General features: G+C 38.0%; 1 protein-coding gene across 3 annotated transcripts in view; it reads right to left on the bottom strand.

The window, feature by feature from the left end:
- hmgcl (3-hydroxy-3-methylglutaryl-CoA lyase) overlaps positions 1-26,595 on the bottom strand; it is a 61,866-nt gene that overhangs the window by 29,585 nt on the left and 5,686 nt on the right. The window contains exons 3-7 of one of the 3 annotated variants that reach the window (XM_065274268.2): positions 17,836-17,943; positions 17,611-17,706; positions 17,229-17,377; positions 16,586-16,838; positions 14,489-14,614 (exon numbers count right to left, since the gene is read on the bottom strand). In XM_065274268.2, the coding sequence (XP_065130340.1) occupies positions 14,489-14,614; positions 16,586-16,838; positions 17,229-17,377; positions 17,611-17,706; positions 17,836-17,943 (732 nt within the window). Of the gene's footprint in view, positions 1-14,488; positions 14,615-16,585; positions 16,839-17,228; positions 17,378-17,610; positions 17,707-17,809; positions 17,946-26,595 lie in introns of those variants that run through there. The other 2 variants (XM_073812345.1, XM_065274270.2) reach the window with 2 other exon arrangements.

Below are 26,595 nucleotides of genomic sequence, written 5' to 3'. Positions count from 1 at the left end.
TGGCACACACATCAGAGTTGTCGGCTGTTAAGTGTGCACAAAAAGGTCAGATAAAGGCGTGTCTCTTAAGTGGCTCTCTAGTGCCCCCGTTTGTCTAAAATGTGGGGTTTCTTTTAGCTACAGTCCCCAAATGGCTCAGTAACAACATTAAATAGCCCACTGATATTTACCCACTTGATGCCCTTGCCCACCGTGCATCGTTTTCTCAGACGCACCGTGTAGCGGTAAAAAAACGTGCGAGGGCCCGCCATTGCTGCTTGCAGCTATATTTAATAGATTAGAATTACTCCAATGTCTCAGTCGGCTCCTTTATCAGTTGCTTCAATGAAAAAAAATCTGAAAAACCTTTAAAATGTTTGTATATCGAAGAGTCTTGTTTTAACATGTCCGTATTTAAGTCTCCACATAATATAACCTCAGATCCCTGTAGTTTTGAGCAGTTATTTAACTCGTCTTCCAACACATCATAGAAATCACTTTGGTCGGGAGGTCCACACATGACCAATTAAAATAGGTTTGCATTTTGGGAACAATATATCCATCCACACAGCTTCAAAAAGAGCATTGTCCAAGTCCTTTCTTATGTTGAATGCCAACTCCGTGTTTAAATATACAAATACGCCTCCGCCATTACGGTTCCTATCTCTTCTTATCAAACTATAGTTTGTAATTTCGATTTCAGAATCCATGATAGAAGAATCCAGCCATGTTTCTGAGACAGTGGCTCCATAACCCCAATGTCTCTTTACAGTTTCAGTATCATTCACTATAAAATTTATGGCGTACAAAACCACAATGTGGGATCGCATAAACACGTTTAAAATAATTATGTAAATAAAAAACAGGAGAGTAGTTAGCGTTCCCCGTCTCCATGCCGCCATCTTGCCAATCCAAGAGTCGCGAAATTTCTGAGTTTTTATTGTTAACATCACCAGAAGCAGCATAGGTACCTTTTTGTTTAGTTTTCACCCACCACCTTTAACTACTGGCCGTGCGAGCTCGCCAAAGTCTGTTATTTGTAAAATCATCGTGTTTTTGCTGAAGTTGAGTAAAGTCATTCTTGAAATTGTAAAGACATTTAGTTTAATTGCTAAACTACAAGTGAACGAAATTTTGATAAATTTGAACGACAACCACGAGAGTTTTTCCTCCCCCCAAATCTGCTTGAATGGACAAAGAATGTGAAGCAGCTGTATAGCCATAGTAGATGTCTGTATATATAGACTGAATAGAGAGTGTTATTTGGTGTAATTAGTGGTTTGTTTTTTATATATCTGACTTTTTAGAAGTGGAAAATGTAGAGGATATATCAAACAGCTTATCCTGAAAGATTCAGGTCAATATCTCAAAAATGTAAAAAGTTATAGCAAAAAACTTCAGAATTTTCATGATTCGGTCACACATTTTCTTGAATTTTAATGGAAAACATAGGACAAAATAAAGTCATGATTTTTGAGTTTCTAATAGGGCTGCAACTAACGATTATTTTAATAATCGATTAATCTGTCGATTATTTGTTCGATTAATCGATGAATCGGATAAAAAACAAAAAAAGCATTCATTTCCAACCCCTTATTCAAAACAGAACTAAAATCTTTAGAAAGTGCACAAACGTGTTGCTCATTGAACACACCTGAGCTGTTACAATAATAATAAAATTAAATTAAAATGGACTAACACAAAAAATACACATGTATGCTTTACATCTGCCAAATATATAGACTTTTTATGATGCATTTCCCATCAAGAAGCCTCTCTTGGTGGGATCAAAAAGATAGTATACGAGTACACTCTCAGAAATAAAAGTACAAAAGTTGCCACTGGACAGTACCCTTTCAAAAAGGTACACATTTGTACCCAAAAAGTGCATATTAGTACTTCAAAAGTACATATTGGCAGTTCAAAGATACATATTTGTACCTAAATGGTACATATTAGGACCTTTTATAAAGGGTACTGCCCCAGTGACAGCTTTGTACCTTATATTTGACTTTATGTGTTTTCTCTGATCGGATAGCTATCACATTTGGTAAAACTGTTCCATTACATTTGGCCACATAAATGCGTCTTGTGAAAATGGAAAATGCGTTTTCTACTCCCGCGCAAAATGCAAATACACCATTCATTACTTCGCCTTAAAAAATGTAAGACGATGTTTATGCAACAAAAGGTGGCACTTACTGTATGTTGTACTGTATGTTGGGCCGGGCACGCGCGTCTCCTTGCTCTGCATGAGCTGGAGCGCGCAGTACAAAACAGCAGGAGAGTGACGCCGCGATGATTTAACATACAGGTCCATGACGGGGAAAAGCGTTCATACAACTCTCTCTCAACGTTTTATTTCTTTGTTTAATATCATTAGAGTTTGTCATTGGAGTTTTTTTTCGTTCTAGAAACTTTTTTTACTCGCTGTCGTCGCTCCATAAAGCATAAGCGTGTCGTCTTTGTTTGATTACCTCTTTGCCAGCTATAACTTCCAGGTGACGCGCTTACGTTTGGGAGGAGTAAAACACTGACATGTGGTTTTCCTCTACCTTTGCTGTTTTTTTTATATTTTCCCCGCCGCCCTGTAATTTCTCCGCCCTGTCTATGAGGCGCCGAACTCTGCAAGCAACAGTGCGCGAGAGAGACCGACGCTCCGTCCCAAACCGCATACTTCCATACTATATAGTAGGCGAAAATCACTACTTCTCGTACTCTTTGCCTACTATATAGTAAGGAATTAGGCGGTTTGGAACGCAGTGCGAGTGTGTTCACTCCACTTCGCGCTTAACTGAAGTTTTTCCTTTTTTTTTTTTATTAAACGTCTCTGCGTCACGCAACACAACGAATCGATAATGAAATTCGTTGCCAACACTTTTAGTAATCAATTTTTATCGATTTAATCGATTCGTTGTTGCAGCCCTAGTTTCTAATGGCCAGTATTTTGTTATTCTTGAACCAATAAACATGATCTTGGTCTCATTTAAAAGCTTTTTTCAAGCTCTTTCTATCTGAACAACTAGTTTTAGCATTTAACCATTTTGATAATTTTAGCAACATACCTACATGTAGTATGCGGCAATAATAATATGTATAGTAAATTTGATCTTTAATTTGATCATTCGAATTCGGACGGCCTTACTGACTTAAAGGGCGTGTTGCAGGGTACATTTTTCAACGAAAACGTGAAAGATGTGCTTAATTTTGCTGAGTAGACTGTGTGACTTGTGACCTTTGAATATATCGCTCTCGCCGGTACTTGATGTCATGCGCAAATAATGAGCTTTAAATGTAATAAAAATTCATATTTTCTAATTATTTGGTTAACCTTATTATTTTAGTGGGAGGACAAGGCTAAAATATCTTTTAATCCATTGAAACCATATTTGGTAACAAGGAAGCCCCACCCTCTTGCTAATCTTAAAGTATTGTGGTTCCCCTGTCTGCCGGTAGGTGACTGTCAAACTCCACCTATGCTGGCTGTCTTATAAGTATGTGACGGGTAGCAAGGCAGGCGTGAAATAGTGTGATGGGTACACTGGCAGGGACGTAAAAGTGTGACGGGTAGCGAGGCAGGTGTGACGGGTCGACTGGCAGGCTCGTAAAAGTGTGACAGGTAGCGACGCAGGTGTGGCGGGTAGCGAGGCAGCTGTCCCTGCCACGCAAAGATTTAACCGGCTCTCGTCGCGAGGTTACACACAACAATCGTATGAAATCAAAGTACTGCGAGAGCGAATCAAATGCATATGGAGAAGTCTGGTCTTGCGGTACTTTGATGTCAAACACTGAATGGCTTGCGTTGAGCCACCGTAGCGGGACATCTGCGTGCTGCGTATGTCATAAACTGTAGAGAAAAGTTCGCGTCTGGTCTGAGAGAAGAGATAAAGAGCAAACATATGGATGCATATCACATTTGCTTCAGTCAAGGGACCCTTTGTTAAACATGTGATGCTACAATCAAAACAAAAGTGAAGCGCGATTGCAGGAGGGTCATCCCGCAACTCAAAGGCAAGCACAAATGTTTATATACTCTGATGCTACTTTATCAGCTAACCTGAGCTGGTAACTTACATAACTTGATATAACTTACTATATAAGCCAAAATAAACCAGCGAGGTCCTGTACTGATTGCCCGAGTAACTTAAGTACATTATAAGATTGATAATAAGTGTACAATTTCACTGTCCTCACATTTAATCAAGTATGCTGTAATGTATTTACTGTAAAGAGGGATGCCTGACAGAAGAAATGTAGTGCACTTAATGTGAGATAGTGGTGTTACGTACTACATGTGTTTACAATTAATCTCTCAAATGAACAACTTCACGTTTTTAATATGCATTATCATATTTCTGTTAGTGTAATTTTAGTTTACCGGAATTTTTTAAATATTAAAATTATATCTTTTTTAGGATAGGCCTATATAAGAATATTTGGTAACACTTTACAATAAGGTTCATTAGTTAACAGTAGTTAATGTATTAACCAACTTGAACAAACCATGAGCAATACATTTATTACATTATTTATTCATCTTTGTTAATGTTAGTTAATAAAAATGTAAGCTTTAATTGTTTGTTCATGTTAGTTCAGAGTGCATTAACTAAGGGCCGATTCACACCGGCTGCGTGGCGTGTCCGTTTTTATTTAGGCTTCCATGTTAGCAGGTTTGACCGTGCACACCGCCTGGATGACACGCACGTCTCAGGCGCGGCCCGAAAACGCGTGCATGCTAGGAATAGGACCAATGCCTATTTTTCACGCCACACCTAAGCGTCTTGGAAGCATTTCCAGCCAAAATGTGTCATCTATAGTTACAGCAGCGCGTCAGCGCCAAGTCAGGCATGCTTCTGGCATGTACAGACACAGAAAACGCGACGCAGCCGCAACGCAACTGACACGCAACAGATACGCCACGCAGCCGGTGTGAATCGGCCGTAATGTTAACAAGATTTTAATAAAGTATTAGTAATTGTTGAAATTAACATTAACAAAGATGAATAAATGCTGTAGAAGTGCAGTTCATTATTAGTTCATGTTAACTAATGTAGCTAACTAATGTTAACTAATGAACCTTATTGTAAAGTGTTACCATATAGGTATATCACAAAGTTAGGCTATATATTTTTCAGTAGGGATGTCCCGATCCGATCACGTGATCGGAAATCGGCCCCGATCACGTGGTTTCAGACTCGATCGGAATCGGACGTTACCTCCCGATCAGGACTCGGATACATATGCAGGGTTTAAAATCCGGCGTCAAGGTCTTGCTCTGCTCCGCGCCAGTGTACGTGCTGCGCTGGTGCGTGTGAACTGACGAGAAGAGAATAGGCTTGTTCGACTTCATGTGGCGCCACAAGAACCGGCAGCCGGATGACGTCAGAGTTTCGCGAGAGCGATTTAAAAGCAAACTCCTTCATATGATTTCGCGGCTCACTCTCGCGGTAGTTTGACGTCACCCGGCTGTCGATCTTTGAGGTGCTGCATGAAGTCGAACAAGCCTATTGACATGTTTTCATCCATAGGCTTCAAACTTGTGCGTGCAGGGAACCCACGACAAAACCGGGTTTTTCCCGCTCATTTAAACGACGCGTTGATCGTTTTTGTCATCATGTGCTCAGACGCAGCTCCGCGTCTCACTCAGAACCAAGAACGCGCATTCGCGCAGGGTCATTTGACATTACTGTAGAGATGAGAGATAGAGAGAGAGGTAAGAATGGTGCCCACGTCGAAAAAACTTAATAGAAGTCTAGAAACAAAGTATTAAAGTATGTATAGCCATGTCACTCATCTCATTACACTAGATAACTGGATACAACTTATTGTATAGTTTAATAAAATAATGTATTTTGATTATACAAGTTAATTACAACCTAACTATAGGTATTTTTTAACTAACTGCTGACCAGCTTAGGGAATCTCTATGGCTATTTTATAAGACATATTGCTGAATCAGTATGTTGTTTTTCTTGTAAAATTAGTATTTTTTGGGAAGCTTATCTTATGCCTAAAATTAGTCAAGGAGGTTGAGTAGGGCTGCATGATTCGGAGAAAAAATCTAATTGCGATTTTTCTGATCAAAATTGCGATTCGCGATTTAAAGTGCGATTCATTGGTATATAATAAAAGAGCTACATCCAGGTTTGTTGTGGTGGTTTTAATAGCACCAAAGAAAGATGCTGTGCTACTGTTTATTTAAAACCTCTTAAACATTGTGCCAAGTTGTCTGCAGGACTTTGCTCTTCTGCAGACCTACTTTTTTTTAATCTAAGGACATTAAAATACAATTTAACATTTTTTTTTTGAAAGTTTTATTTAAAATAACATATAGGCCAACGTATTTTGGCTGTCACTACAACAATGCTTCTGACAAGCAAATGTTTAGTTTTTTCTTTTAATCATAAGACTATACTCATCTTGTTTTACTTTTCAGGCATCTGTAATAAATGTAAATATATTAGTTATTAGAATCTATGATTTAACATAAGCAAAAAATACAAATAAAACACTGCACAGTCCTCACTGTAGGATTTTAAATGTGGAGCTGCAGAAGCTTGTTCAGTTAAGAGTAAGGAGTGATTTAAATTTTTGGTGTGTAATAAACATTTCTGACACAGAAAGCACCAGGTTACTGTCTGTCACTTTAAGACACAAGACAGCTTTAAAACTGCTCTGCTTCAATATACTGATAAACATCCAGCTGTTTATGTTCACTTAGACAAGAAAGAAAACTTAAGTTTAGTGATCACGCGTGTGCTGACTGCTCTCTGTGTGCGCGCTTCATGAACCCTCATGCCTGTAAATATTCAAAGTGGTGCAGATGTGCGCGTGCAAGAAACTATACTGTACCTCTTTCGTCTGCTGTGTTCCGGGCTTTAATGAAACCTGGTTATAGTCTGATGAGGCGCTTGTCATTGTTTGCGATGCATGACGAGAAACGGACGTTTATACACACCTTTCTTTAAGTCCAACATTACACAAAAGGGAAATGTTTTCGCGCATTTCTGTCGTTTCATTTGCCGGTTATTGAGTTATAATGGGTTTTTAAAATGACTGAATCCAAAATCTGCCAACTTCATGACATTCCGCGTTGTGCAGTTAATTCCATTTGTATGCATTTCGCGATGCTGTCCGTGTTTTCCGCATCGCGGAAATCATATGGCCGTACACTTTTTTGAGGAGTTGAACTGCTGCTCGCGCTCATGTTTTCCAAATGGTGTTATCTGACGTGTAGTCAGCACCTCAGTGTTAATGCACTCTATTGGTTTAAACTGCATCAAACGTAAAATGCGCATGAAGCGAACTGTCAAAAACTGCGTACTAGATGATTGTTATATTTGATAGTTTTGAATCGAAATAATCGCAGCTCTTGCGATTCGAAAATCGCATCCATTCACATCGCGATTTCGGTTTAAAAACGATTAATCGTGCAGCCCTAATTGAGTCTTATAACTTCCTTCAAAGTTTGATCAATTGTGCATAATGACATGTGCAACAAATGCATATAGGGTGTCAGACTCATAGATTTGCATAATTTAAAGTTCAGGTTTTAAAGTTTGGGTCAACCTGTGGCACAGCTTTAAAACTGAAACTTAAAATCATATCAGAGGTACAAAATGTCATTGAAACACACAAGTGGCTTTGCTGTCATCAGGATTAAACATGTTACCCCTCGAACCCTCCCTCCTAACAGAGCATCCCCACAAAACAAATCCCAATTTAACCCTTGTACATATATATTCTCATTATTTTTTAACACATCTATAGTTATGCGCTGGCACAGAGTTAGACTCTTTTGACTCCACACAGAAACAGCAACGCGTGCGGCTGTTTTTCGCTCTTCTTTATTCTATTTTTATGTATAATAGAAGTATCGGATCGGGACTCGGTATCGGCAGATACTCAAAATCAAATGACTCCGACTCGAGGGCAAAAAAACCTGATCGGGACATCCCTATTTTTCAGCATGGCACATTCAAGTACACAATGACACTAGACTAAAATTAAAGGGATAGTTCACCCAAAAATGAAAATTCTGTCATCATTTACTCACTTTCATGTTGTTACAAACCCGCATAAATTTCTTTGTTCTGATGAACACAAAGGAAGATAATTTGATAAATGTTTGTGATCAAACCATTTGTGGACCCCGTTTACTTCCATAGTATTCTCTTTCCCTACTATGGAAGTGAATGGGGTCCACAAACGGTTTGGTTACAAACATTTCTCAAAATTTCTTACTCTGTGTTCATCAGAACAAAGAAATTTATGCAGGTTTGTAACAACATGACAGTGAGTAAATTATGACAGAATTTTTATTTTTGGGTGAACTATCCCTTTAAATGGGTTTAAATTCAATTTAATGTAGATTTCTAGACTAAAATCTCATGGCATTTAGTTGAATAAAATTAGACTAAAACTAAATCAATTCAGATGACAAAAAAATGACTAAAACTAAATTAAATTTTAGTCAAAAGACTATGACTATGTTTAATCTGTGTTTGTTCTGCCAGGTCAAAATTTTGAGGTGTTTGATTTCTTTTCTATATTAGGAAATAAAACCTCATAAATAAACTTTCTTAGTTTTCAGTGCCCAGACCTACAATGTCTCTTTGTGTTGAGGACTAGTGCATCTTTGAGCCAACATTCAGTACGAGTAAAAATACTTGAGTACTTTTAAATTAGGTTACTTTAATACTTTTACTCAAGTCGTATTTAAATTGGTGACTTGTAACTTGTAGTGGAGTAATTTTTACAGTAAGGAATTTGTACTTTTACTCAAGTATGGCTTTCAGCTACTCTTTACACCTCTGTGTTGAGGCGGAATAATTAGGACCAGAGCACAGAGGAGCAGGCCAGAATGGCCTGCACAGAAAGGTGCAAAGCCCTATTGTTTTTGCTCACATTTATTATTTTTAGGGCCCAAGCACCAAGGAGGGAGCCCTATTGCAAAGCAGTATTGCGAAAGGTGCAAAGCCCTATTGTTTTTGCTCGAATTTATTAGGCCCCGAGCACGGAGGAGCCTGCACCGAAAGGTGCGAAGCCCTATTGTTTTTGCTCAAATGTATAATTTTTTCCCCCATTTTTTCAACACTTTTATGCACTTTAGGTGCCTTAACATGCTCGAAAACTCTTGAAATTTGGCACGAAATCAGAGTCGTCCGTCATTTCGACCGGCAAAGCCTGGAACACGGGCATGGCAGGGGGGCTCTGTAGCGCCCCCTGTAATGCAAAAACAAACATTGGTGCACAGATCGGGCAAACATGTACGGAAGTTGGTACGTATATAAAGCTCATCGACAACTTTCGCACTTAAACTTATTAGCTCCACCCAACAAGGAGGCAACCATTTTGGATTGTTTCAAAAATGCACGTGATGAACTTTTAAATACTCCTCCTAGGGGATTCATGCGATTGACACCAAATATGGTAATCATGATGTTGAGACATTGGACTTGCTAAATTGCGAAGGGATTTTTGATATCATGAACGTTTCTGCCACGGCGAGGCGACAAATTCATGGCGAAATCAGAGAAACAGGAAGCGTCTTATATCAACGAAAAAAAAAGTATTATTGTGATGACACGCGGTGTGTATGTTCAGCCAAAGATTCCGCATCAATGTGACTCCCGGGTATAGCGCCAACATCAGGCGCCAGAAAATATTTCAGGTCATAAAGGGGGATAGTTTGACAGTCGCATGCGGTAAACTTTTAAATACTCATCCTAAGAGATTTATGCAATTGAGAGCAGACTTGACCATGACGCCAAGACATTGGAGATGCTAAATTGCGAAAAGATTTTTGATATCTCAAACGTTGGTGTCAAAGTTTACTTTTATTTCAGGCATATTTAGGGCTCTTGGCATGCTTGGATTCACGCATTAAAACGGGTCAGGGGTGAAAAAGGTGATAAGGGTGCTCGAGGGGCGATGTGGCCTCTGTAAACATTTGACTAGTAACCAAAACCATGTTAAATTAAATGGGTTGATAAATGTGGAAAGCTGTAACAAGTAACATTCCCTTACTATTTTACATCTGCAATAATTTTATTTTGCCATAATCTGACCATCAGTCGCAGGGCCATACAAATTTTAAGTTGGCCTTGGAATAGGGTGGACCTGAAGGCCTACATCTAATTTAAAATGACTACAGTACAATACAGTACTGGTTAAAAGAATTACATTATGGTTTTTGAGTCATGGGTTGAATAATTTTCAGATAAGCAAAAAAGTGATGTGGGAAAATAAAATAAGAACAAATCAAGAAATTACAAGCATATAAAATCGAAAAGAACAAAGTAGCAGTATTGATTAGGTAGAGAAACAGTATCAAATTAAATATAACACTGTTTTTATTATACATGTCAATATAATTTATCTTTTTAAAGATATAAAAGTGATTTTCCTTTTGTCTTCTGTAGTTAACATAGATTAACATAGTGACTCAAACATAAGCATTTATTATAAGAGGAACTGTCCCTTTAAAAAAACCGGTGGAGGAAGCGCTGATCTATACACTGACACATATGATCAACTGCTCACTTATACTGTTTTAATGAGAATACTTGCAGAGACTGTGGTAGTACAATATAGTTTGTGCGTATATCTCCTGTGAAGCCCAAAGAAATTATGTATTTGCGTGATTTTTCAGTGCGTTGGTTTTGGAGTTTGTGCACGTATGCGCACCGAAAACAGTTAACTTTAGCATCTTTGTCGCTCAAATAGTCTAAAATCGCTTTAATGTTACTGTAAACGGTAAACTTTCTTATTAACAGTATTAGTAACAGTATTTTCTTATTACAGCATTTCATGCAATATTTTGCAGTTTCACCATATTTACATTTAAGTACTTACAGCCGTAGACTAGTAGACTAAATGTAGATTGTCAAAATCACATCCTTTACACCTGGTTTTCTTAAAAGAAAAATCACTCTTTTAATGAAGTCTCTCAAACTTGTAAAACATGTAAAAGGTACATGTATTGTTAATGTCTATGAGTCTGTATTTGGCGTCTTGTACATGTCTTTTATTTTACTTTTTAATAATTTTACTATTTTGTTTTTTTGTTTTTGTTATTCAACTTTGGAAGTTTCTATTTTTGACGCCTGTTTTCTGTAATGATGTTCATATGTTCTCTACAAAAAAAAGAACAAAAGCAGACTTATCATGACTTCGATTCACTCTCGTGATACTTTGATGTCACCTGCCTGCCTGTCGGTTTTTGCAGACTCAAACAAACCTAATGTCTGGGATACATGTTGGATGACGGCGAAGGGCGAGTCTACGAACAACGAGCACATACCCCCCTCCCCCAAAAAAAGGTTCTCTCATTGAATCTACACAATTCACTTGAGTCACCTTTTTGGCTTCAAAACGGCGAATTCCGCCGAAAAGTGAGGGATTTCCATGCCTGTTAGATTAACCTAAAATTTGGCACGCACACATCACAATTGTTGGCAGTTAAGTGTGGACAAACAGGTCAGACATAGGTGTGCCTCTTAAGTCCCTCACTAGCGCCCCATTTGTATAAAATGTGGGGTTTCTTTTACCTACAGTCCCCAAATGGGTCAGTTACAACATTAGATAGTCCATGGATATTTACCCACTTGATGCACGTGCCCACCATGCATCTTTTTCTCGGAGGCACAGTATAGCGATAAAACGTGCAATGCCTCCCAATCGCTGCTTGCATCTATATTAGTATTTTAACTTTTGGGCACTTTTAGGTGTGGTTGCCCTACACCCGACAGGTTTTGGAAAAAGTTTAATTTATTTAATTTATTACCAATCGTCTGTGAGAAACTGGGGAGGCCAAAGGCCGGCAAGGCGTCAATTAAGAGAAAACGCTTCCCCGCCAATGACGAGATTTTCCGTCTTTCCGCAATACCGCTATTATCCACCAGGTGGCGCCCTTCCACAACTTTTTAAAACCGGAAGTATTGCCCTATGTCAAGCGGCTGCATGTCCGTGTCTGTTTTAAAGATCGCTCTGAATGTGATCTCTATGAAAAGTCAGTCACAAAAATTGAATTATTTTTGCTTTTTGCTCAAAATATGGTGTTTTTGCAAAAACCTACCCATATTCAAAAGCTGATTGCAAAAGAACCACTAAAGGTAGGATGAAACGTTTTTTTTTGTTTGAAAGCAGAGGGTCTGTTCTTTCATTTGGTATATTGTATGTTTATTTATTTAAAGAAGAACATTTTCTGGAAGGCATTAAACTTTGGTGAAAATCATGAAAAACGCTGGCGCTGGCTGGCAACTTTTTTTAAAAACGCTGGCGGTGAAAGAGTTAAGCTTTGTATAGTTAGAACCCCAGTCATGTTTTTGAACGGTCATGCATAATTTCCTCTGCCGCTGACACAGTAGAAATACAGATTTCAGTGTTGCACCTCCTTCTTTCAATGATGTAAAAATCATCATTTTGCATCATTGAAAGAAGGAAGTGCAATATCTTTGTTGAGGGAGTAAGACTACAAACACCCCTTTTCTTGGTCAAATAGGAACCAATTTCTAAATGTATGTTACATTTCGACTACAAATATGACACACTTCCAATAAAGATTAATGTTTCTACGGGTGAAATGCTCCTTTAAGGATGCAGCAAAACTCGGTCTGTGTGTTGCACAGCTTGGCATGCACAATCATCCAGAAATCATGGAGGGGAATTTCATTATTCACAGTTAATGGTGAAGGACACGTGGGCAATCATTCTTTGGTGACGTTTTTGATTAACCAGAAATTAAGGTAGGAAGATTTAATTTACATTATGGTTAGGGCTAGGGATTCATGATTAATTGAAAAAAGAAACACAATCTCGATTCATACATAAATGCGATCTTCATTCTAAATGAAGGCGATTCACTTTCATATAGTATTTCCCTGTATTCAGATGCTGCATTCACGTATTTACATTACAATCCAAGATGCTATAATATCAGTCAAACTTGCGAACACACACTCATACAGGGTAAAACCAAACCCTATTCATTCACCAATCAGAACCGATCATTTCTCTCCTCTCTGATCTCATTTGTGGCGTTCCGCTGTCACTCGTGTGACGTATAACAAGGAGGCAGACCTAAACACAGTCGTTTACTTGGTGGATTAGGTTCGGCAATTTTCAACAACAAAAAAAGAGTGGATAAACAAGCGACATTGTGGAAAATCCTACTGGCGACGGAGAAAGTGACAATGCAACAACATTGGTTCTGAAAGAAGGCAAGAAAATTAGTTACCTCCGGACGTTTCTAAATCGAAAGGGTGCCTCCGAGGTCGCATTTGCAGGCTGCATACATCATCAAGCCTGGTTCATTCGAGTTAACGGGTGCATTACATTTGCAAATCATAAACATTCTACAACAATTTATGATTAACAAAAAATAGTAGTCAACTTTATAACGTTAATTGTTAATATTCTGAAATTAGACAGTCTTTCTGATGTGCATGTTAGAAATGCAACCTCCAGAGGCTGCAGCCTTCAGATTGAGAAACGCCCTCTGTGTCATCGCCACAAGTTCCCTATTAGAAAGGGTTTTTAGCATGAGGGGAACATTGTAACATATCTGCGTTTCTCTATGATGCCTCAAAATGTTGATCATTTAGTCTTTTAAAGGTTTAGTGTTTTTAAAGTTTTAAGGTTGGCCAGTTTGATAGCTGTTAAATAGCACCTGTGCTTTTTGTTCTAACAAATTTAAAATTACTCTAAATTTTAAGGGGTCTAAAATAAGGAAAAGTGACTTTTAAGACACGTTATTATAACTGAAAGTCTTGTAGCAACTTTTTTTTTTAAAGTTAAGTGCAAAATAAATGTTTTTGTAAAAAAAAATAGAGAATCGGGTGAGAGAATCAGGATCTCAATTCCCATGGAGAAAAATTGTGATCACATTTTAGCATGAATCGTGCAGCCCTAGTTAGGGCTGTCTGGTGGAAGAGTTTCTAAGTTTGAGAGGAGTGAGGGGCTTCCTCCACTTAGACGTGAGTGGAAAGACGCCGCAAGGAGAGTGTTCAACTAGCTCTGGTCCGATTTACCTCACATAATCTGCAAAAGTAGTTCACAGCCAGGTTCACTCCGGTATTTTGCTCTATGGATTTGTTTTCGCATCATACGCGTGTTTACAGTGGTAGTGTGTGTGTTTGAAAGCTTGTGTGTGATGTCTGAGGGAAAAGTTTGGTTTTTCAGTAAGAGTAAATGGTTTTAAGTGTAGAGCTTCATTTTGACCTGAAATTAGGATGTTTTGAGAATTGGGTGAGAAGATATGGATTTGTCTTTACTGTTTGGGAATATGAGGCATAGTTTCAAGAAATGTGTTTAAGTAACTGAAAAAAAACCCGTAAAAGTAGAATAAATGAAATACAAGAACAACAAATAAATAATTGTATCATTTCTTTTTAAAATGTAGCATTTCAATCCCTAAAATCCTGTTTCTGTAAATTCCTAGTACCTTACCACAGTAAAACCTGACAGAAAGTAAGCAATAAATCTGACATAGACATGCTGTACTTACAGTATGGATTCCTAGTCCATTCAGCATATAGACTACATCCTCTGTTGCAACATTCCCAGAAGCCCCTTTTGCATAAGGGCAGCCACCCAGTCCCGCAACGGAGGAGTCCACAACACTTACCCCATTCTTAACACAGAGGAAATGTGTAACTAATTTTAGGCATATGAAATACGAAGTCAAAATGTACTGCATTAATAAAATGTGTCGCATAAAAAAAGAATAACAGAGTACCAATGTGTGCCTGATGCTTTAGAAACAGCAACACAAATACATGTATATCTCCATTATTATGTGCATCACAACAAAGGCAGAGAAGTAGAGCAGGGCGATAGTACCATTTTTCAGAAATACTTAATTTTAAAAGAAAATGTTTAAGACAGAGATATATTTGTGCTGTGGTCAGTAACTCACAAGTCTGATACATCAATGTCAGGTGGAATTTTGAACAAATGTAAAACAAATTCTGTATAATTTCACTTTAAACCCAAGTAGTGAATTGTTACTTTTGACCCTGCCAACTGGGACTAGGGCTGTCACTTTTGAGAAAAATCAAATTCGAACGGATTTCGAATATCATGCAATGTATCCGAATATATTCGAATTTTCAAATCACAAAATTATGAACAGTGGCAGTCATAAACTGGGCTGTCTGGATTACCTTTTTACTTAATGTTTGAAACAGCAGGTTATCAACTTATGAATACAAAACTTGTATATGAAAAAATGATTCAGAACAGTTACAGACAATAACGTGACAACTTAAACAGCAGCAGGAGTATAGGAGCCCAAATGGAATTCGCGCCCGCAGATTTCGGAAGAAAACTCAGCGGAATTCTGCGGATTTAATGCCCGTCATTGACAAGCACACATATCCCGCGAATGAGCGTGTTTGTGAGAAGTAATCTCATTGACAACAAGGACACATACATAGCCTATCTCACGCGTTTGTGAACCGTCAGTGACAAGTACATTAACCCTGCGCGTGCTTGCCCGTTTTCAATGATAGAGAGCACAAACCCTTTGATACTTGAGATGAAATAAAACTTACCGCTGAGTTAAGCAGATCTCACTTGACTCTGTCGTCTATGTGACGCGTGACAGTCAGCACATGATCATTTAAAATCCGTTTACAAGACAAATGCTGTTGTTGTTTAATATAAAGTTTACATTGCGTGGTAAAAATAATAAAATTATCTTCATTCATGCTAATTTCATAATGCGAACGTATTAACACAAGCTTTTATTCTGCTATAATATTTAACACTATAAACAACAATATGTCATTTTATATACAAACTATAATTCTATCTTGACATGCACATTAGGTTCATGTTGGTCCAATTTGATTCCCTCTCTTGCGCACAGTTGCCGTCGTCGGTCTCACTCTCAGCCTCCTTCCTATTACGAGGTGTTACTGTAAAAAATGCGCTACACATGGCATTTAAAAAAACGGATGGTTTATTTAAAGTTCGAATACGGATATTTCACGTCATGTTCGAATGCATATTCGAATATCGAATAAAAAGTGACAGCCCTAACTGGGACGAAAGTAATGCTGCGTTCCAGGCAACCTGTAAACCGTTAATCACAACTTCAAAACCACGACTCTGAACTGGGAGAACATCGATCTAGTACGAGTTCACGGGTGGGAAGTCACGGGTTTGACTGCCATTCCAGTGCACTTTCACAGGTAGAAGGTTGTAAAAACACGGGTTACAGGCTGCCTGGAACGCATACTCCCAGTTCAGAGTCGTAAGTCGTGGTTTGAAGTCGTAATTCACAGGCTCAAAAGCCTGCCTGGAACGCAGCATAACACATGGGGGTCAACAACGCGGTATAAGAAAAAAACAACTGCTTTAGGAATTTACTTATCATGGTTAAAAAATGCTTTCTGGACCTAGCCGCAGAAAACGGTGAATAAATAATGCAATATTTGTCAGCTCTGTCAAGGGTTGCATGCTAAAGATGCTATCATAGTTTGGAATGCAGATGTTATCAGGGCTCAGAGAAAATCGCTTTGTTACTTTCCTCCCGTGTTACTTTAGCCCTGGTTCTCCCGTACAATTCATTATTATAGACCAATTCTGATATACTCACCTGTAATGCTACAAGTATGTTAGCCAGTGCTTGTCCATATGTGTCATGACAGTGAACAGCCAAAGCTTCCACAGGAACCTCTTTTTTAACAACATTCAACATCTCTGTCATGCCACCCGGGGTTCCCACACCAGTGGTATCACCAAGTGAAATCTCATAACATCCCATAGAGTATAGGCGCTTAGCAACCTCCGCTACTTTGTTTGGCCATACCTTTCCTTCATATGGACAACCTAGTACACATGACACATAGCTGCAAAAAAAGAACATGGAAAGAGAAAGACATTTTCAGGGATACTAGCAAGAGCACTGTAACTTTAAAATCTTTAAAATCTACACTGGCTTTTACAGTACAATAATATATCTCAATGCACAAATAGACACTGTCCCAAATTCATCAAACTGGTTACTCACATAACTTTATCAGAAAAAGCTAAATAATACATGAATAGTTTTCTGATAAGCACAATTAAAATTAAAGACATACAAACAGTCTAAAAATCTGTGGCAACTTGCGCACCTATAACACCTATACCCAAATTAAAATTGTATTATCAGAAATGCATCTATGATACATTTAAATTATGCCTTCTGTAAATAATTTGGTTATATAATAATTATTAACTACTAATTGGTATCTTACGCTCTGACAGGAACTCCCTCTTGTTTGGCTGCTGTCATCACCTCCTCGAAACGCACAAGACTTTCCTCTATTGAACAATTTATGTTCTTCTTGGTGAAAAGCTCTGAGGCAGCCCCAAATATTGCCACCTCTTTTGCACCAGAATTCATCTTAAACAACAAATTATAACACACCGTTCATTAAAAAACAAGCCATCTATATAGGGCACATGTAAACAGCGACTGTTTAAGAGCAGTACACTATACTTGAGCTGCAGTGACCCTCTAGCCACTGTCATAGCAAGATCATTTACAGTTGGTTTTAATGGTTTAGCAAACATAGATCTAATCCAACACTGACAACATAAAATTTGGCACATAACAGACTGTTGTATTTTACTTACAGCAGCTTGGAAGCCCTTAAGATTGGGAGTCAAAACGGGGTAATTCACACCAGGTTTCTTGTGAAGCCCACGCATCACTTCGTCCTGATCGGCCATCTGCCAAGTAAACCCATGTTATAACAAACTACAATGTTAACATTAGAGATGCATTTATGTGTTGAAAAAGTTTTAACAATAAAATGCTTTTATGCCATGTTGCCTTTAAGAGTGAGTGCTGCACGTCACCTGAGGGACCCACTTAGGTGAAACAAAGCTTGTGGCCTCTATGACAGGAAGTCCCGCCTCAGAGAGCATATCAATCAGACGGATCTTCACTTCAGTTGGAACAATGGCCTGATGGATGCAAAGTTTATTTAAAAACTAAGAACAGAAGCTGGCAGTAAACATAAGCATAAAAATGGCATTGCTTAGGATGCTAAAGGGATGACTAAGGCTTATAATGGTTTTAAATAATGTTCAGTTTCCAACACAGACTAATGAGTAGGCTTCATAAGACCTGATCATCCCGCCAGGAGCTGGGAATTACTTGTGTGTTGCCTGTATCGGTTTTATTTAAAACTGACACGGTTCCTGGGAATTGCATTATATGGATCACCAAGAACTTAGCTGTCAGTGAAAAACAAATGTGTTTAAAATATATATTCTGCCTCCTCTCCTAAAATGAAACCTATTATAAATTATTGGCTATGTTAAACAGTTTGAATGCATGTTAAAAACACTACACAAAGATGCCATGCTGGGTTTTAAAGACCAAGTAAAGTGTCTTGATATGGATTGCTTTGATTGATTGCTTTTATAGAATTATAGAAGTTTTATAAAAGTGGCTCCTCTCCCTTTTGAAAAGTGCCAAAGCAATTAGTTTAGCTCACAGCCTGGAATCTAATGATAAACTTAAATGCATATTAATGTCATCAAAACATTTCACACAAGTGAGAGACTGTAAGGTCTAGGGATGTTAACAATTAAATCAATGTTCGATAAAATGGCATCCTGGCAAAACACATACAGCTGGAGAAAAAAAATGAAGCGAGCACACAGAAGTTAAACTAGCCATGATCCCACCAATGCTCCATGCCAAGCACACACCTGGGGCCGTATTCACAAAGAATTTTAAGGCTAAAAGTAGCTCCTAACTGGCGAATTTAGGAGCAACTCCTAAAAATACTGGGCGTGTCACTCCTAAATTTAGGACTCCTAATTTTTTTCACTAAGAGTAATTCACAAAGCATTTTAGCCCTAAAAGTAGCACCTAAGTCTGAGACAGCTTAAAAGAAGTCGAGAGGACTCCTAACTCACTAAGACCTATTCACAAAGGATCTTAAAATGTCTTAGGTGCTGATCCTCCTTAACATGGACAGTTTCACCAACTCAAAAGCATTGCACATACTTAAAAGCACACTTTAATGTAAGCATATTGTTTGTAACATTTGTTTCATAAATCATTACATTCATGGCAAGCAGGAAGTTTTTTAGAATTCATGAAACAATAATGAAATTAAATATTTAATATTATAGGCATACCTGTTGCCATGCTAGTCTGTTTAAAGGCTGCAATCTCAACCCTCTACTGCAATTGTAATGCATACCACTGCCTCTCGCAGTCGTCCGGGGTCCGCGACACAAGCGGGAATGCTGCATTTATCTGCAACAAATCCTCTCCCATCAGTAATGCGCGGGTTGATCCGAAATGAGCGGATGTCTGAGGTCACCAGCGGATTTTTTGCGGTCCGACTTGCGGGCCGGTTAGTCAGGGGCGGATCTAGAAAATTATTTATGGGGTGGCAAGGGGGTGGCATGAGAACTACAAGGGGTGGCAATGAAGTAAGCGTCCTTGCATGGTTGTCGTGGATTCAAGAAATTATATACTGTATATACTATTTTCGGTGAACACTGGACCTCAAATTTTTATAACATTAATAAACGCAACAACAAATGTTCCTATAAGTAAGTACCCAAGCAGCAACCTTTAGCATCTCTGTAGCACCCTTTGTCTTAATACTAAGTTAATACATACAGCTTATCAATATATAAAAACACTGACTGGTTGAACATAATGGTATAAAGACAGTTTTATAAATAAAATAGGATTGCCTAGTTAATATTCATGTAAAACATATTTGAAAGGCAAACATCTCTTTCTCTCATAACCCTCTTCTTTAATCCTTTCACTCACTTCATGATGGATTTCTGTCTTTTCACTTCTTTTTAGCTCTTTGCCATCCATATGTTTCTTTCCTTCATGACTTCATCTACTCCTCTCCCTTCCACAATATATTTTTCTGTTTTATTTGTACCTTCCACTCCCATAGTATTTGATTTTTCTATTATTTTTGGTAAAAAGAATGGATATCAGCCTTTCTTTTCATAATATCCTGGAAAATGCCGCATTAAGTTGTCTTTCAAGCTTTCTAAACATACACAACACTGAATAGTTTTGTCTCCTTAACAAAGACAAATAAAAACATCAGACTATATCATAACGAGCGATTTCATATGCACGTATGGAATATTTTGATTGCTGCAGTAGCTAAGACATGACGGGCTAACTCTAGAAAGAACTGCTTAAAATATATTTACTGCTTACACAAACCTGCAGTTCAGTTGTTTTAACTACCAAGCAACTACCTCGTGCAATATTTAACATCAGTTTAATTTTTGTATTTTTATCCTGATGCAACATTTATCTATAAATATGACCGTATTTAGTACTCTGATTTGCTGATGTGATGCTCAACTTAATCACTTTAAGACAATAAAGAGAATTTGTTTTGGCAGCATGTGATGATGTGAGGTGGTTTATTAGATCAGAATTACTCGCTACAGACGTGAAGAGACTCTTTCTTCATGGGCATAAGTTGCACGTTCATAAACATTCTTGCCTTTAACCTCAACGATGGAAAAGTAACGTTTGTGCTTTTCATACTTTGTGCTTGCGTCCGCTACCTTTGTTTTGAGATCTTTGTACTTGCCATCGCTCTGTTGTTGCGGGTTTGTGCGACTCGGAAGGGATGGACTGCAGCGCGAGAACCGGGCTGCATGTGAGTGCCTTGGATGGGGCGATGCATCCTTTCACCGCAGTTTCCAAACGTCTCCAACCACGCCAGAAAAGATCGCTAGATTTGTCCTAGTCGCTTTTTTAATAAAGTCGCTAAAGGGGTCTAAAAAGTTTCTTAATCTAGCGAAAAAGTCACCAAGTTGGCAAATCTGCGCGGACTTTTTTTTACACTGTAAAAGACTTTCTGCTCGGACTGGCTGCATGCTTGTGTATGAACTCTGCTGCCTCTGGTTGGCTAATGATGGAAATTAAGCCAATCACCATCAGCTATGTGGTTGTCCCACCCCGTCTAAGACACACACACCAATCATCGTCAGATGTGTGTCTCCCACCCCCAAACACACGCAGAGAAAAACTACATTGCCTTTCTGGTTAAAAGAGCCTACTCGGGTATAAATTATATATATTAGGATACCCGCGCTGGGGTGGCAATGCTTTTATTTAGGGTGGCAACTGCCACCCCGTGCCACCCCGGTAGATCCGCCCCTGCGGTTAGTTGAAAACGTTGGTCGGGTGCCGGTTGTTTTGTACATTGACCCGCGCATCATTGTCTCGCATGTCTCACGCTTAGTTTTGCTTGATATCTCAGTGCCGAATTTCCCTTTTATAACGTTTCTTTTTTCCAGCACCAACTGGGACAGCAGGAGTAACTGATCCTGCATCCAGTAGGGCTTTCTTTTCCGTTTTGGCGAGTTCATAATCCACCGTCATTTATTTATTACATTAGGCTTCTTCAATATGGGCAACATTTCCTTGCTTTAAGTAGTCTATTTAGGCTAATAGGATGTACATTAATCAAGCAAGTGTTAAAGCAATGTCGTTTTTTATTATTAGGCAATTGGCGGTTTTCATTTGGGTATTAGGCTACCTTGATTTAATTTCATTTCATTCACGACATTTCGATGGCATTACTATTATTATTTTGTGTAGGACACAGACATATTTCGATGTTGTAATTCCATGATTTGATGCGTCTGTGTTATGTTCCGCATGACAGCCCTGTCATCTAACAACCAATCACTGTGGTCATTGCGAGGCAGCTCGTGCATGAGAATTGACGTCAGCCGTAGCAACGAAGACTCACTCTTAGTTTAGGAGTTATCATTTTTCCTTACTAAAAGTAGGTCTTGAAAGGCGTTGTGAATAACTTTTAAGAGAAAACTCCTAGCTAAAATCTTTTAGTGCAATTTAGGAGTACTCTTAGTGGTAAGATAAAATGCTTTGTGAATACGGCCCCTGGGCTTTTTAAAAATGCGAGACGAAGCTGGCTGCCAACGCAACGAAATGGCATCCGCAGTGGATCTGATAGGGTCTGATAGAGAAAGTGCAAATACGGTTAGCATACTGAAAACAAAGACCCTCTCTAGGTAAGCCTGCAAGCTTAGCATAGCAACGCTGCTGTACACAGGGAAGGAGACCAGAGGTCGTTTTAAATGAACAGATTTAAATGTAATCTTAAATTCTGGCAAGAAGCTGTTTAATGTAAACTGTAACTGGGCGTCGTAACACTCTGAACACTCCCAACAGATGTCACTGATCATTATTCAGGGTTCCCAGTCCAAGCCAAATATCAATTTCCCTGACTTTTCCATGACTTTCACTGACTAAAAAGCAGAATTTTTATGACCCATGTCGGAGATCCTGTGAGCCTGATAATGTAGTGTACACTGTGAGTTAACAAAAACTGTTGCTTAAATGCTTAAAATGAATAAAAATGCCAATAAGCGGCTGTTTAAATTGTAGTCTCACTTGAAATCAGTGGAGGCTTTGAGCCGAAAATTACATTCCTTACCTAAAAACTTAACAAGCAGATTACATTTTGAAAACGCAAACTAATATTTAAAGCGACAAAAAAGAAAAAAAAAAAGACAAAAATAGTAAAAAAAAAAAATCTGACTTTCAATGTCTGGAATAGATCTTTTAAAATTCCATGATATTCCAAAATTTCCATGACCCGTGGGAAGCCTGACTGGTTGAGGCACTGCACACTAGTCAAGTTGACCATTTCGGGGTTTTGCCATCTCCATAATATAAGCATCTTTGGGGCTTTTTACACCTGGTCACTTCATACATTTTCTCTGATGAGATAGCTATCAGATCGTAAAAAGACCAGGTGTAAACATTTCAGAGGGCATTTTCGAGATGTATTTAAATTCGATTGCTCAAACCACTCCAGGAGGTGGTTTGGGATGCAATTCAGACTAACTGGACAAGTAAAAATATATCTGGTTGATGAAACCACATGTCAGCGCATAAATCCTCCCAAATGCAAACACGTCACCCGGAAGTTAACCGGCAAAGAGGCAAACAAAGACCAGGGTTCCCACACCATAACTTCAAATTCAAGGACCTTTCAAGGACTTTCCAGGTCCAATACCCTCAAATTCAAGCACTAAATGTTACATTGTGTTACCTTTTAAGATACATTGTTACAGTTCCCTTTCGAGGGAACTCACGCTGCATCACTGCGGTGACACTTTGGGGACTCCTCCAAGGTTAAGTGTGTCTGAATGTATATATCAAATTTAACCAATGGGGTGGCTTAACGACAAAGACAGGAGCAGTTTCTCAAAACCAAGTACGCCAAACTCGGACTTGTGTCCTTCGTAGTTCGAACTTGCAAGTTCAGACCCTGAAGAACGAACTCCTGACGCGAAATGCATTCTGGGAAACTTTGCTGTCATAAGTCCACACAAGTCTCCTCTGATGCATCCTCCATAAAATGGGCGGATCAAGAACACATCCAGGGATTTTATGTGAACTTGGGCTTGATGTGAACTTTGAATTGGAACAGTACTTGGGCCGCGACGGATGACGTTTCACAAGTCCACAAGAACACAAGTACAGACAAGAACGCATATTGAGAAACGGCTAGGGTGACAAGGGAGCCAGGAAGTATATCTATCACTATCTGAAATACTGCCAAAGACGACGTTACAGGGACGCAGGAAGAAAAACTTTTTGGTATAAATCAACATTCGCATACAGAAGCAGGGCTCGCAAAATTTTAAAATCCCTGGTAGCCCTTCGGGCAGACACTCTTTAATTTTTGGTAGCCCGAAATGAATATGTAGCTCGGATAAAAAATACACTGTTTAATGTAGAATATTGATAAATCCTGGATTTCCTTGTAAGCCAACTATTTCTGCCCATCCCCAGCTAACAATTTGGTTCCCAAAACGTTCCCCTATTTTCCAAGGTTTTTGGTTAGACAGGAATGTTTTCTTTAAGAAAATAAACATTCCCCTAATGTTATTTTTAGGTTATTTTAACGTTCCCCTAACGTTAGAATAATTTAATTGTTATATAACTAAAATATTATATGAATGTATTATAACACAGGTTATTTTTTTTTTATAAAAAATACCTCAACACATCACACATTGTATTTAGATAACATGGTATTTTATCAAATATATAAACAACCACTTTAACACAATATAGAAGACTTAAAGCAGATATTTATTAAAAAGGAATAAACATTTAATTCCCTTTAGGTTAACAGATCTTACCATAGCCGTTTATTTTCGCTAGAATAATGTTAGACTCTGAGGTAAAACGAAATCACAAACAAACATTCTATTCGCTAGGGCTGTAGTCAACCAAAGAAATGCTTAGTCGACCAAAGTCCTGTCATGCGCATCGATTAGTCGACTAAAAATAAAAAAGACGCAATGTTTTGCATTTTGATTGAACATTTATTAAACAATTGTCATAGAGAATTTATAAAACAGCAACGAAAAAACATCAATAATAATACATAAAACTATAATATTAAACACAATTATTTAAAAATTAAGTGATTTTTTTTAACTGCAAAGTGAGGAGCTCTGAACTAGGTCTATAGTGACAGTCACAATCACGCACCTGACCACACCCGCACGCTACAAAAAATATAACTGCTAAAAATGCCAAATAATGAAAACTCCTAAAAGCTCTCGTTTATACAGGCTGTATATTCTTCTTTAATTTGAAGCTATCTGTTGACTTTTGTCAAGCCGATCTAGGCATTTTAAAACAAACACACACACAAACACACACAAAAATAGCCTAAAACAATACTAATAATAATAATAGGCTGTATAGCAGGATGGACTATAGGTTTATTTTCGTTTTGTTACATTATTTAGGCTATTTTCAAACGCGTCAACTGTACAAATAAAAACAAAAACATAAGTCCAGCAAACGCCGAATCGGAGGACAAATGGCTCCTTAGTTTCAAAATGGTTTGGGTACGAGGTGATTGTGTTGAAAATAAAGGCGTTTGTCTAAAGTTAGAAGCTCATTTGAAACATTGCCGCAGCTCATTTAAGAAAATGACAGCTGAGAAGAGACTCCGCTTTAGATTGAGGTAGTGCTACAATAAAGAAAGAAGATGGTCACCGTATCTGTTACCACTGAAATTTAGATGTTATATATTTCCAAATCTAAGCCGTTGTATGCGGAATGTTGCTGAATAGACTGCAACACGTTAAAAATAATGGATACAATAGGCACCTTAAGAATGCGTAAAAAGACGCACCGGCCAAGGCGGGTCTAACTCACTGTATGTGAGAAAGCTCTTGTCATCTTCTAGAACGAATGCAGAAAAGATATTTAATGCTAATGTATGAGGCATATAGGCATACACTGAGTTTTATTAATTTATAATGAGGTGCGTTCTAGTTAATGCAATGCAAGTGAATGGCCCGTGCCGGCGCCTCCATGCGCGGTTATTATATTGTCTGCTATATTTGCTTTTTATTTATTAAATACATGCAGTTGGTTGATGAAACATTTATTAAAATTAAGAAACAATTTATACAAAACTAAATTCACTTTAAAGAAATGTTTTCTATAAAGCAAAACTTAAGTGGTAAAAATAATGTCTGAGGATTTACAAAAACAAAACTTAATCTGCAATTTACTTATAGCCTAAAATACGTAAATGTTAATAATTTGGAACACAATCAGGAGAGACTTTCATTTTAATTATTTTATTGCTGTATTTTATTTACTATTCGAATGAAAGAATTTACAAATAAATAGACTGTACCATTTACTTTACGCAAACCTTGTGAGCAGGCGAACTCAAACTCCGTGACCTTTTTTTGAAAAAAACAGCCAGACAAAAGATTTAGATTTCTTGGACATTTTGCTGACTAAAGCCAAAACAGGTAGTGTTTGAACTAAATGAATACAGCAGAACTACCTATATTCCTTTCGGAGCAAAGTAGCAGTGCAGCCAGCCACAGGTGCGGTTCCAGAGTGTTCTATGTGGTGCGCTAAACTGTGGCGCTGTTACAAAATAGCCTAAATTAAAGCATTTAAAGTTGGGGATAAAACATGGGCTAATTATATTTAGAATACAGTAATATTTAATTGCTTATAAAGGAATAAATATCAAGGAGTAAATCAATGAAAATTTCTTTATCGGGGAAAATAAATTAATTATGCAACTGGTCGACCAATGAAAATGTCAGTCGACCAAGACTGCATCGACCGATTAGTCGACTAAACGACTAAAGTTGACATCCCTACTATTCGCTTTAGGTAAACAGATCTTACCACTAGGGCTGGGTATTACTTAAACTCTTTCGATCCGGTGCCATTTCTATACCTCCGTTTCGATGCCGGTTCCTAACGATACTTTTTTCGATACCATGTTTTAAAATCCATTGAAACATTAACAAAAATACATTAAACACATAACTTTTATTTTTCACCTTAATTAAAACAAATTCTGGTAACACTTCTCACTCAGGGTAACATTAATAAAACTGGTTGTGCTTTTTGGATAGGGGTGCACCAGCAGACACACTTATCAATTTTTTGTTATGAAAATAAGGAAACAAAAATAAAGAAATTAAGAATATAATTAACACTGCTTTATTTTATGAAATGTAAAATGGTATTTAGCTTGGACTAACAGTATTTGTGGGTTCATTATA

The sequence above is a fragment of the Paramisgurnus dabryanus genome, chromosome 17, assembly GCF_030506205.2.
Source record: "Paramisgurnus dabryanus chromosome 17, PD_genome_1.1, whole genome shotgun sequence".
NCBI classification, from domain to species: Eukaryota; Metazoa; Chordata; class Actinopteri; order Cypriniformes; family Cobitidae; genus Paramisgurnus; species Paramisgurnus dabryanus.
The sequence above is the reverse complement of the archived record's forward strand: the minus strand, read 5'-3'. Positions and strand labels throughout refer to the sequence as shown.